Here is a 14,001-nt window from a genome sequence, read left to right as displayed (position 1 = left end):
GAGGCCCGAGTACCACAAAAAAAAAAAAAAAAAAAAAAAAAAAAAAAAAAAAAGTGATATGGAAGAAAAGGGCTCAATTATGATCTTAGTCAAATTCAAGGGTTTGGGATTTTAAAATATATTTCTGAATATGAAAATTCATATGAAATATTTTAACATGAAATATGAAATTTTATGAAATATCATACAACATAAAGTTTCTTTTAATCAATAACTTGTCATTCATTGTGCCTTTCAGGGAGAGCCTGGTGTCAGAGGCCCTCCAGGCCTCCCTGGGCCTCGGGGCATAAGAACCCAAGGGCCAAAGGTGAGTCCTCAGGTCTGTGCTCTGGGTGAGGGTCAGGTACCACCCATGACGATGCATAGGAAGTGCTCATTCTGACGCTGACTTAGTTTTTTCTTGATTGTTGATGAAGAGTCTTATTTTCTCATATCATGTGAACTTTCAGTAAAATAGAACATTTAGGTTTATAAGGCCATTCGCGTCCCCCAAAGAAATTAGAAAGTTAATGTCTTTTTAAAAAGTGATTGCAAAGTGCTCAAAGTATTCCCAGGTTCCTTAGAGGCTGTGCCATCATTAAGAAGCACGTGTTTACTTTGGCCAGAGGTGCCTCAGGTCGCCTTTTAACAGGACACCAGCTGATGGATCTATTGCGTGCTGTGCACGCAGTCCACTCTGTCCCCAGTGCAAGGGCCTGATTTACTGTCCCCGTGGAAGGTGAGAGGAACTTCCTTTGGCTCCCTTTGCTCTCACTTCTATTTCTCTTCCTTTTGTTGCCTCCAATTTGGTGATTATTTATCCTTTTATTCTTTTAATCCAGTGTTTCTCAATGAGGGAGATTTTGTCTTCCCCTCTCCACCCCAGGGGGACATCTGGCAGTGTCTGGAATCATTTTGGGTCGTTACGTCACACTGGGGAAGGAGTGCTACTGGCATCTAGTGGGTAGACGCCAAGGATGCTGCTAAACAACACCCTTCAATGCACAGGACAGCCTCCCATAGTGAAGAATTATCCAGCTCAAAATGTTAATTATGCTGAGGTTGAGGAGCCCTGTTTCAATTGTTCACTCATTTGCTTAACAAATATTCCTTTGATTTGTTCAAAAAGGAAGGTAAAGTATCAGGCACGTTCATAGGGCAAACAGGTTTCAGCGAGCCACCCATCACAAATTCAAATGTCAAACACGTATATTTACATCCAAAATGCACAGAAGTGAATTAGAATCCTATTATCAGAGAGGAAAGGGAAAGGGCTTTATGAGTCAGAGATTTGACTGAGGATCCTAGAATTACCAAGATACTTAGTTTATCCATTTTTGTCCATCAACTCCATTTTGACAGTGGGCTATTTCTTAACCTTACAGATCCCTTTATATGGATAAAGATCCCTCCAAGATGTTAGTAGTTTTTATCACTGGGTGATGCAATGATGGGTCTATTTTTTTTTCTTCTTTGTCATTTTTATTTCTTTTTCTACTTTTTTTTTTTTTCCAATGAGTTCCCCTTACAATCAGAAAAAAATAAAGCTTTTTCCCATATTGGAAGAAAAAGACTGACTTATACAGTAACTTTTATTAACTCAGGATTTCTCAAAGTTTGTTTCATCAAAATGTTAATTTGGAACTGATTCACTTTGTTGTAAAGCAGAAACTAACACACCATTGTAAAGCAATTATACGCCAATAAAAGATGTTTAAAAAATGTTAATTTGGGAACTTCTGGAATAAACAAAGTTAAACTAATCTTTCTATTGTGGGACTTCTTAGAGGCTTTAATATATTCATACCGTGGTGTAGAACATTTTCCAGTCTTATTTGATCACAGAAGTCTTTCCTCAAGAAACATGGGGTCAACTTAAGCTGTAAGGAACATATACTGGGAAATGATGCCCATTTTGCTTCATTTACATATTTTCTTAAAAATTCAACTCTGATCCACATCAAGAGCTGCTGAATCTTTAACTGCAACCCCTGTGAATGAATATGCCCTATTGAAATGGAGCAACACAGTGAAGTCTACATAGAATTAGGTATGAGTGGTCTTCGAACCCCTGGTGTTCTAGGGGTTTGACGGTAGAGCAGCTTGGAGGAGCCCAAGCAGACGAGGCCACGGGTCCAACGCTTCTGCTTACGCCAAGCAGCTCTGCCTTATCTCTTTACAACTGGATTACATGTAAAATTTTTGCAAAGGATTCTGTGGCTTGAAATTTTTGTGAAAACACTACTTTATATCAATATGGGCGGTGTGGATGTAGGTCTTCATCAGACTGAAGTGAGAATGTAGCTGAGAGCAGTAGTCTGTTGTTTCTTTCTAAATCTCCTTAACCTTCTCTCCGATTTCTCTCTGTCTTCTAACAGGGTGATACTGGGCAGAAAGGCTTGCCTGGGGCTCCTGGCCCCCCCTGGCTATGGATTACAAGGAAACAAACTAAGTGAACAGGAGTGTGCCAGGGTCGCCTCTCAATTCACCAGGGCGATGGGGAGAAGAGGTTGTGGATAATACAAAATACGACTATTATGAAATGGACTTAATGTAAGCTTAGCAGTTTCTAGAGGCATCATCCAAAAGTGGAAACATGGTGTAAGTCCGACAGCTTCACAAACGCTAATCATTACATAAGAAGCTTGGAGAAAAATTGAACGGTTACAGTGGTTTGCCGTTCCTCCGGTTTCTGAGCTGAACGGAGAGTCTGTGCCCCACCGCATGTGTTCTGTCTCCCTTACCTTCCTCACCTGTAGCCTCTGTTCTTTGCCCAGGGCTTCCCAAGTTCCCAGTTTTAGCTCACAATGGACTCACCCAGGGAGCTTTTGAATAATGCTGCTGCCCTACCCCAGAAGAAGGAAATCTGAATCTCTGGGGGTAGAGCTTGAGTACTGTGGGTTTAAAAGCCCCCCACATGATTCTCCTGAGCATCCAGGTGAGAACCCTGACTCTGTGCTACCTGAGTTCACCACCACCCATTCTGCTTGATTTCTGTCTCAGCCATGACAAGCCTATCTATCAAGATGGGACTCCCAGGGTCTCCCCTGTCTCAGTAGACAAAATTTGGCATCTACAGTCTGCTGTGTAATTTCAAACAATTCCCTCTTCTACTTCTAATATGATTTTTTTTTATTTTGTTACTGGCTCCCTCTCATTCTATTTGTTAACCCCCAAATAAACTTCTGTGGTTAAGCTTCAAAAATAATTCCCTCCTGGCTAATTGATATTGGCTCTAAAAAAGGGGAAGCATTCAAAATAAACTCTTTTTCAGATAGCAGAATTTCTTCGTAAGCAGGAGACAGTAGGAGCTGAAGATAATAAATGTGAAAATGCTGTGCTGAAATTAAACCACCTACCTGTGTTAAGAGTGAGCTTTGTCAAGAGCAAAACTCATTGAATCTGTGATAAATCTTCCAATCTATCACACAGAGTCTAGGGCTTCCACTGCAGGCCTTTTACATAACAGTTGCTCACCTTTCAGGCTGAGTATCCAAGCAAAGGCCAGTTAATACTGCTGATAGTGAACAAGCACAGGAAAATACAGCAAAAACCTGCTTCCTTGTAAACAGCATCTTTCGTACTTAATCTTTCAATTCTACAGTTAAAAGACAGTTTTGTATTTATGCGTTTGCTTTAGCAATGAACCCATAATTGACCGCCGGCTGGTCACCAAGCTCAGTTCACATGTGCTGTGAGTTCATTATCACTACCTTGTTAAATCCTGTGCCAGCTTTTTCCCTTTGTTATCTGGGAACTATTTCCTTATTTACATAGGGGCCTCTTGGGCTGCACTTAACTTATCCTTACCAACTCTGCTCTTCCTTATGCCCTCCAGGTTATGCCACGTTCAAAGTCCCTCCTGAGTGAAACTATGGTGGGAAATCTACCATAATAAGGAAAGAACCAAAATGAAAACTGCCACGTATCCAGTCCTATCAGAAATGAGATAACCTTTTCTCCACTGAGGGTTGTGGCCCGATGCTACTTGGCAGTGAGCCTTGACCAAGGCTGCCTCACAAAACCTCTCTAGACAGCCTGGCATCCTGTTGGCAACATCCCTTAGGATGCCTACCTCGTTTGTCTGACCCTGGCTTGTACCATCACTGCAAAAGGGAGGGAACTGAAAAATCGAATTGGTGGTGTTCCTCTGAGTCATTTTAAGGCTACATATTTAGTGAAATTTCATTTCTTATGTTCCTTTGTTGAATTTATTTCACACCCCTTTCTAAAATCCATTTGAATCAGTGAAACTTGCTTTAATTGGTACGTCTGTTGGTGAGACTATGATGGACGCCCTTGTTGTTAACCTTTAACATCAGGGCCTGACTTGTACCCCGTCTCTCTATGCCATCCCAACCACGGGGAAAATAAGGGCTCGGGCTGCAATCACAGAAGTGATTTGCTCGAGCACTGACCTAACTTCGTTGCTAGAATATTGACTTTTCAGTCAGTTATTCATTCAGCCAACCAACAGACCGGCCAACCAACAAACCAACCAATACTGACTGAGCACCATCTATGTCAGGGAAATAGGCTAAGTGCATCACAAAACAATGAGTAAAAAGATGTGAATTCTGTCCTTATGGGGTTAGACATAAAATAATCACTTTTTGAGCTTCAGAGCATATGGAGGGGTGGCACGGTGAAATGAATTGGGTTACAGGGGTAGGCAAGAGCCCTGTAGGGTCCTATAGGCCACAGTAATGAGTGGTCTTAATCCTAAGGGCAACTGAAAGAGCAGGGTGACATGATCGGGCAGGTATTTAGACAAGACTTGCCATTGCTCTGCAGTCCCCACTGTGGCCCAGCTGCTCCATGCTGCAGAGGAGATCCAGCTCCTCCAGGGGCCTCAGTGCTTTTTCTCAACCACACATGTCTACTGATTGTATGGATGAATACAAGACCGTGGCTCTTTTGTCCCAAGGTGGCCTTGGCCATTCGGGTTCACAGCGTAGGTCAGGAGGTTACACGATGCCACCATCTTGTCCCACGTGAGCCTCCAGCACTGACCATTTTCCCTAGATATGCCAGTAATCCTCAGATTAAGTCAGGAGGGAGAAGGGCTGGGGCTTGGTCTTGAGGGATTGCTTGATGTGTCATCTAGCCCTTGAAGGGCCAAGAGAGATGGAAAGAGAGGATGGGTCATCCAGGTTAAAAAGCCAAGTATGAGGACAGACAGAAATGGCTTCTCCCCCGTCATTTCTACTCAGGAGCTGTGCCTGTTTTCCTCTCTCCATCTTTGTTCAAGTCAGTTCCTGTGGCCTGATCAGCCCTGACATTCTCAGAGGATCAGGAGGTCCTTATAAAAATAGGATTCCTGATGGCCCTCCATTACCTTAGGAGTTTCTGAAACAGATGTGTGGACTGGACTATGACTCCTGCTATGCATAAACCCTTCATTCATTACAAAAATGAGCTTCCATGCCACTGGCTTCCATTCTCTGTTTAGGCCTGAACATGACTGATCTCTTACTGGCTGAGGAAACGCTCCCTGTGTTTCGGTTGTGGCAAAGGATGGGCTGACTGATATTTCAGACCTCGCCAGTTTGTTATCAGTGTGAACAAACAGCCTCAATGACGTGCTGGGGGAATCCAGTGAACACTACCTGGTAGAAATCCCAGTGTCTCCAAAGTTGACAAAGTGTGATGACTGCAGTGGTTCCATGGTCACAGAGCTAACAGATCAACTTCCGAGAATCCTGGGGCCCAGAAATGGAGGCAAACTTAGTCCCAATGACCTCTTCCCTCGATCTAGATTTTGATCTTAATGATCTGATGGAAAGAGAATGAGCTTGAGAGCCACTCGGACCTCTGCCTGAATCTGTCTAGTTGTGTAAGCTTGCACACCTTATTTATCTTTGTCGAACCTTAAAACGTACTCGTCTTTAAAATGGGGATAATAAAGCCTATTTTACAAGGTGTTGTAAAGATAAAATTGTACAAACTGCCTAGTACATGGTAGTGGATACTCAACCAGAGCCTGGGCTATGGAGTCAACAGATTTGAATCATGGCTTCCTGAGTACTACACCTCTGCCTCAGTTTCCACATCTGAGGAATAATGATAGTGAGGATAATAATAGTACTATTTTCTAAAGTTGTTATGAGGAATAAATGAAATTAAATGAGACAGTATGTGTAATGTATCTAAAACAAGGTTGACACATGGTTACACATGCAATAAATGTTTGTAGTTATTCCCATTATAATTTCTTCTTGCTTCCCTTCCTTTTCTACTAGTCCCTCTTATATTTTCCAGAATGAAGGCCCAGAATTTTGACAGTCATGTGATGTAATGCTCTAAAACATAAAATATTGGTTGCATTAATTAGTGTAGGCCTGGCACCTGTACCAAAAAGACCACCAAATGTATAATGGGTCAAACACAACAGAGGTTTCTGTTCACATGGCAGGCCAATGGGAGTCTTCCTAACTGGTGGGCAATTTTCTTCCACATAGAATTTCAGAGAACCTCAACTTCCATTCATGTGTCCTCCATTGGATGGGCCCCTTTACCACTTACACCCAGCAAGCAGAAAGGGGAGAGTGTGGAAGAGGCACACCTGCTTCTTAAGAGTCTTAGCCAAGAGGTGACACACAGCACCTCTGCCCACATTTTAGTGGAAAACTAGTCTCATGGAAAGGTAGTCTAACTGTGTGACCAGAAAGAAGGGGAACCAGGGGTTTGGTAAAGAGCTGGCAATTGCCATGAAAAATTTAACCTGCCTCCAGGAAAGATGGAAATTTAAAAGCTATATGTTATTCTGAAGTATGTTGGTGCTTCCAGAAGAAAACAGAAAACAAGAGTGGTCTCCATGGCAACTTCCAGAATGCCTGTCACTCTCCTGATACTGTCGGGCACAGTGATCTGGCTTACAAGGACTGGGTTCAGCTTTATCATTCTTTTTATCCTATCTTAAAAAAAAAGAAAAAAAAAAAAAAAACCCCTCAGAGTCTTGCTATCTTCTTATTTCAAGAAACATCAGAAGTACCACTGGATAATTTAGAAACTGCCTTGAGTAGACAGGCTGAGTACCAACCAGCCAAAGAAGCAGAGCAGGCTTGGGGTTTAGTGAGACCAGGAAACAAACAAGAAATGCTCATTCTTGTCTTTTACAGAGCCAGGGCCAAAGGATGAGGGACACCTGAAACCTGGCAGGAGAGCTGTGGTCGAAAGGCTGGAGAGAGGCAGGGATGGCATCGGAGGAGGGAAGCAGAGCTGATACAATGAACCTCATATCAGGAGACAGAGAAGCCAGCGATTAGGCTCAGGTGGAGAATAAGGGAAGGGTTGGAGTCCTAGGGGATTACATGGGATGCCAGTAGCATTGGAAATCAGCAGGGGTGTGATGATGGGTGAGTCAGTCCAGCTTGCATAGGGACAGCCAGAAAGAAAACAGCTTCTCCCACCAAAGCTCTCTGATTAGCAATTCAGAGTAGAACCCAGAACTTTGTAAGATTCTTGGCTCAATGTTTAAGGTTAATGTCATTTCTTAGGTAGTTTTTTGTTTGTTTTTTCAACTATATTTAAGTAACTGTGGTTCTGTAAATTCCATGTGCTCTTTTAACTGCATCAAGTATGTGGGCCACCTTCTGGTGTCCCTCTACCAGAAAGGCTGAAGCTTGACAGATGTCAGCATGCTGAGGTGGAAATCTCACAGGGAGCCTGCCAGCTTTCCATTTGGCTCCCACCTGTGACCTGATCACATTGAAAGTGTTTCCAGAATCCATATGACTAGATTTTTGATTAGAGTGGACCTATTACAGCATGGGAAATTGCCCTCCCTAAAGGCCAAACAGAAATGATTTATTCATTGAAATAAATGACTTAAGGGGAAAAAAGAGTCTCACTTATAAAAAGTCAGGGGTGGGTTCAATAAACACTAAGTTTCAAATACCTGCAGAAAGGCTAAGATGTATTGACATTGGGAAGTTTTTCTAGTCTTCTCAATTCACAACCATGCATATGATGTATTAATATTACTAAGGGAGCAATACACACACACACACACACACACACACACACACACACACACATTTTAATATGGTGAGTTTCTGGTGTTTCAATTTAAAGTTTTCTTTCCTCCTCCTGACCACGATCTAACAACAGCATCAAAAATAGAAAACAAAACCACCCTTGGTAATAGTATGATCACTGCATTCAAACTGAGCACACCTTAGAAATTAAATTGAAACAATAAGGTATATAGTTGACAGCATAACATAGATTGTGTGTCTTTATGCCAGAAACCATCTTTGAAATAACTTCTAATACTTTCCTGTATTGTAATTTTCAAATTCCCATAATTATTCCTCTATGTAGAAAGGAGTCATCAGAACCATCTGAGAGTTTAAACCTTAAAATAGTTTGTTGTTTTGGGATTACACCTGTCAAAATGCCTGTGGCAGTGGAGGGCTGTGGCTAAAATTGATTCTGGTCATCGAAGTCCACAAACCTATTTTCAGACATTGAAGTCATCTTCATACTTTTATACCTTTTATTTATTCTTCTTTTTTTAAAAAAATCTTTATTGGAGTATAATTGCTTTACAATGGTGTGTTAGTTTCTGCTGTATAACAAAGTGAATAAGCTATACATATACATACACTTTATACATTTTATTACTTTTTAAACCAAATTAAAAATAATTACATGGGTTACAAACCAAGCTAAAAGCACTGATCCCATAATATTCTCTAAACTATACGTTGAATAGGTCAGGGAAAGTTTTGCATTTATTAACTGGGGCTGGCTCTGAGCCCATTTGTATATCTCACTTACTGGTTCATGCTTTCATTTTCCTCCTGGGCCAAGGAGCTTTCATTCCTTCAAGCCAATTAGGAAACAGGATGGTATCCTTTTTTTGAATTTCTGAATCTGAATCTGAGGATATGGTATGGCATTTTCCTCTGTTAATCTCATTATTAAAATGTCCTTTTTTAATAGCCTATTTCCCCAATCAGAATTGGAATGGAAATGTTAGGCTCTTAATTTAGTGGGGCTTGAATCATCATTACCAGCTTATATTTATTGTCTAGTTACCATGAACAAGGCCCTGCTCAGTGACTAGTGGCCATCACAGAAGTCTGTTTGATATCTACCAGACTCCTTACACTACTATGAACCTAAAAGGAAAAACTATTTTCTAAATCATTTTTTCCAAAGTATGTATTGTATCCTGCCCCAAGGTTTAATATGGTTTCCCCAACTTTGAAAGGAAAGTCAAAAGGACAAAAGACTTGGTAATAAAGATAAGACAGTATCTAATGCCATATGCTGATGCTGAATATTTAAAAAAAATATTTTAAGTTAGAAAATTATATGAAAGATTTCATTTGAGCAGTTATATGCTAAAACTAGTCATTTTGCTATAGTACTACATAATTTATAATTATGTGAGCATGCGGCCATTTTAGATTGTTTTTCTCTCCCTTTCCTTCCTCCCTGCCTCCTGCCCACCTGTTCATATCTGTCTAATTTACAAAGATGTAAATACTATATATGTATCTCTTTTCATCCTTGTAACAGATATTGTCCATATAAAACCAAGTTGAGTAAAGGACATGGATAAATTACCCTTAGTTGCTGCAACCATCTTGATAGCCCATGACTTTCACTGTTAAAAATTTATAAAATGTATTTTATCTTTTTCCCACTTCTCAATGCTTGGTTAGAAATAAGTTACTAGTATATATGTTTTCCCTTCTCTATTCAGCAAGGTAAGAGACATCTTTACTACTCAGAGCTTTGAGCCTGGGGAGAGATCTAGGGCCATATTATATTCTCTAAATTCCATGTGTTATCTTATGCAAGCCTCACCAGCCTATGAGGTAGGCTTTAGGAAACTAGGGCACAGAGATGTTAAGTCATGAACCAAGGTTGCTCACAGCTACTCCTCCAGGCGGCCTCCCTGAAATAATCATGTGTTTTGGGTAGTAATCAAGTCAAGGTAGACGTCAGAGAGAGGAAAAAGATCAGTTTAACACTTTCAAAATTAAATGCCACTCAAAACTTTTATTTGCACCTTGCGATGTAAAGTTGGCCCTTTGAGAGGTGAGATAAGTACTGTGAGGTCTTTTTTCTTGATAATCTAAAATTTTTTAAAAGAAAGAAGCATAAAAAGTACTTCTTTTTCCCTGAGCACAGTTCTGTCCGAAGCCAGGGGTTGTACTTGGTGACATTTTGAAATCAATCACCAGGCATAAGGCTAGGAATTATAGCAGGATCTGGGCTGGCATGCGTAGCTGCTGTGGGGCGAAGCTGTTATAACCACTATACTAGTCACACATTCAAAGGCTTATCAAGTCCTTTCCGGTTTGGGTGGTTGAACTACATACTCTTTTGTACTGCAAACTTCTGTGACAAGTCAGTGAGTGGCCAACTGGTCTGTAATCTAAACTTTTTATTGCTTTTACAGACATCTTAAGAACTTTATAATTATTGGCTTTTTATTATCAGCGTCTTTGCTTATCTAGTTGCAGATATGACTTCTTATTTTAAATATAACAAGTGAGGAGAAATGAGGTAAGTTACCTGTTCAAGATCACTCACAGAATCCCTAAAAAAGCAGACTGTGGAGTCTATGGGTGTTGGTGGCCCAAACTGACAGGTGATCAGCCTAACCCCAGTACAATCTCTTTCATCCTATGAAAAAGTCTTCAAACAATAATTCTTTAGAACTGCTTCTCACATTATCATAATGGGAATCATGGGTCCAACTGGTGTGCACTCTGCCCTAGGAAACCAAGAGAAGAGCAAAGAGTACTGAAATAGAGAAAAACAGGCAACAAAATTATCTGCCTCTAAGACAGAGAGAGAGAGAATTAGGAAGAAAAAGGAGAAAGGGAAATAAAGAAAATTGGTTATGGTGAATTGAAATAAAGAAATTGGTTATGGTGAATTCTTTAGGATGCTATGGTTAATAATGCTTTTGGCCTTAAAGTTTCTACTAACCTGAAATTAATGTAGTTACTGTCTTTTAAATTTTCCTGGTATTCTACTTTCATCCTTTTACTTCTGCCTTTTTGTATCCTCTTACTTTACATGTTTCCTTTAGACAACAAGTATTTGGATTTTTAAAACTCCAGTCTGACAATGTTTCTCTTTTGCCAGGAGCATTAATTCATTTACATTTAATGTAACTAGTGAACTATTTTTTTTTTTAAGATTTATTATTTATTTATTTATTTAATTTATTTTTGGCTGCATCAGGTCTTAGTTGCGGCTTGCGGGATCTTCATTGAGGCATGCGGGAACTTTAGTTGCGGCACACTGGTTTCTCTCTAGTTGTGGCATATAAGCTTCTCTCTGGTTGTGGTGCACAGACTCCAGGGAGCATGGGCTCTGTAGCTGTGTCATGCGGGTTCCAGAGCACATGGGCTCTGTAGTTTGCAGCACGCGGGCTCTCTAGCTGAGGCAAGCATGCTCAGTACTTGTGGCGCACAGGCTTAGTTGTCCTGTGGCATGTGGGATCTTAGTTCCCTGACCAGGGATTGAACCCATGTCCCCTGCATTGTAAGGCGGATTCTTTACCACTGGACCACCAGGGAAGTCCCACTAGTGAACTTTTAAAATTTATTTCTACCCTCAAATTTCAAACTATTTGTCCCACTTATTCTATGTTTCATTTTTTTAATCTTGTCTTTCCATTTTAAAGATTTATTAATTTAACTGTGGCATTTTCCCCTTTACTAGTTAGGAATTTACACATTTTCTTCCTCTTTTTTCAATACTTACTCCTAAAAATATTCACACTTGCCTTATGAAATATCCATACCAACTTTCTGGTTACTACAATAACTTAGAACACTTTAATTCCATTTACCCCTACCCTAATATTATTATTGTGGTTTTATATTTTAATTTTAAATCCTTCAAGACATTTTTATATGATTGCTGTTTATTTAGATTTATCCACATATTTTCTAGTCTCTTCCTCTTTAATCCATCTTGCATCTCATACTGGAACCATTCTCCTTCTGCCTGACTTGGATTTTTCAGAATTTCCTTTGGCAGGGAAATTCTACTAGTACAACCTCTCTCCATTTTTGTTTGCCTGAAACTAAATATATTTATTTCTCCTTAATATCTGCTTAAAATATATTTTTCTGAGTATAGAATTCTAGGTACACAGTTTTCCTCTCAGTGCATAGGAGATTTTCCCATCCTTTGGTGTCAATGTTACCTGTTGGTTTAGCTATTCCATTGGTGGTAATTTGTCCTTTTCTCTATGGTTTTTAAGGGTTTCTCTTTTTATCTGGTGTTGGGCAGTTTCACTATGATGTATTTAGATGCAGATTTCTTTTTATTTATTTTGCTTAAGAGTTGTTAGAATTCCTGATTTTGTGGACCAGGATTTTTAAAATTATTTCTGAAATTCTCTGCCTTATCTTTCATTAAGTAATCTGAAGTAATCCGATCCAGTCTTCCATCCCCTGCTGTTTCTGCCTTTCTGGAAGTGCAATTAGTTAAACCTTTTCATTCTTGCCTTCTACATATCAGTCCTTTCATATTTTCAATCTTGTCTTTCCGAGTTACATTCTGGCTGATATTTTTCTAGTCTATTTTACAGTCAACTAAATCTTTCTTCCTCTGTGCTAAATTTGTTGTTTAACCAGTTCATCGAATTGTTAGCTTCAATTATATATTTTATTTCTAGACGTTCTATTTGAGTTTTGTTTTTGTTTTTTCTTTTGCGGTAGGCGGGCCTCCTTCTGTTGTGGCCTCTCCCGTTGCGGAGCACAGGCTCCGGACGCGCAGGCTCAGCGGCCATGCCTCACGGGCCCAGCTGCTCCGCGGCATGTGGGATCCTCCCGGACCGGGGCACGAACCTGTGTCCCCTGAATCGGCAGGCGGACTCTCAACCACTGCACCACCAGGGAAGCCCTATTTGAGTTTTTTAAGTCCACATAATCATTCTATATAGATATTCTTTTAGAAAAAAAAAAATCCAGATTATATCCCCTCCTTGCTTAAAAAACCTCTAAAGTGTTTCGATAATATTTATAAGTTGAAAGAGAGAAAAAAAAGAGAAGGAAAGGAAAGAAAACCTCTAAAAGGCTGAATATGATCTGGATGCTGCTTACCTCTCTGATTTTATCTTGCATCTTCCTTTATCTCACTCAATACTATCAAGGCACTCTGGTTTTCTTTCTGTTTTCCAAAAACAAAGTTCATTCCTTCTGCAGGGCTTCTGCACTGTTGTTTCTCCTACCTTGGCATTTGACATGGCTGGATTCTTGTCCTCATGTAAATCTTAGCTCAGATGTTATCTCCTTAGTGAGACCATGTCTGACCACACCATCCCATCCCTAGCCCATTCTCAATCACTCTATAATATTGTCCCATTTTATTGTTTTCATAGCACTATTACCATCTGAAAATATTTGCTTCTTTGTTTATCATCTGTCTTCTGGTAAAAGAAGCTCTTTGAGAGCAGGGACTTTGTTTCTTTTTTTTTTTTTAATTAGAGTATAATTGCTTTACAATGTTGTGTTAGTTTCTGCTGTACAATGAAGTGAATCAGCTATAGGTATACATATATCCTCTCCCTCTTGGACCTCCCTCCCACCCACCACCCCCATTCCACCCATCTAGGTCATCACAGAGCACCAAGCTGAGCTCCCTGTGCTATACAGCAGGTTCCCACTAGCTATCTATTTTACACATGGTAGTATATTTATGTCAAACCTAATCTCCCAGTTCATCTCACCCTCCTCTTCCCCCCATGTCTACACATCCATTCTCTACATTCTCTACCTCTCTATTCCTGCCCCGGAACTAGCTTCATCTGTACCACTTTTCTAGATTCCACATACATGCTTTAATATAGACAACCCTTAGAATGGAAGAAAATATTTGCAAATGAAGCAACATTCAAAGGATTAATCTCCAGAATATACAAACAGTTCATGGAGTTCAATATCAAAAAAACAACCCAATCAAAAAATGGATGGAGGGAAAAGAAGATGTGGCACATATATACAATGGAATATTACTCAGCCATAAAAAGAAATGAAA

At 40.0% G+C, this 14,001-nt stretch overlaps 1 protein-coding gene across 1 annotated transcript in view; it reads left to right on the top strand.

Annotated features, from left to right (window-relative positions):
* COL28A1 (collagen type XXVIII alpha 1 chain) overlaps nt 1-14,001 on the top strand; it is a 153,076-nt gene that overhangs the window by 93,604 nt on the left and 45,471 nt on the right. Inside the window, 2 exon segments of the mRNA XM_024131457.2 lie at nt 239-307; nt 2,358-2,401. Of these exon segments, the coding sequence (XP_023987225.1) occupies nt 239-307; nt 2,358-2,401 (113 nt within the window).

Source organism: Physeter macrocephalus, chromosome 5 (genome assembly GCF_002837175.3).
Source record: "Physeter macrocephalus isolate SW-GA chromosome 5, ASM283717v5, whole genome shotgun sequence".
Lineage (NCBI taxonomy): Eukaryota > Metazoa > Chordata > Mammalia > Artiodactyla > Physeteridae > Physeter > Physeter macrocephalus.
The sequence above is the reverse complement of the archived record's forward strand: the minus strand, read 5'-3'. Positions and strand labels throughout refer to the sequence as shown.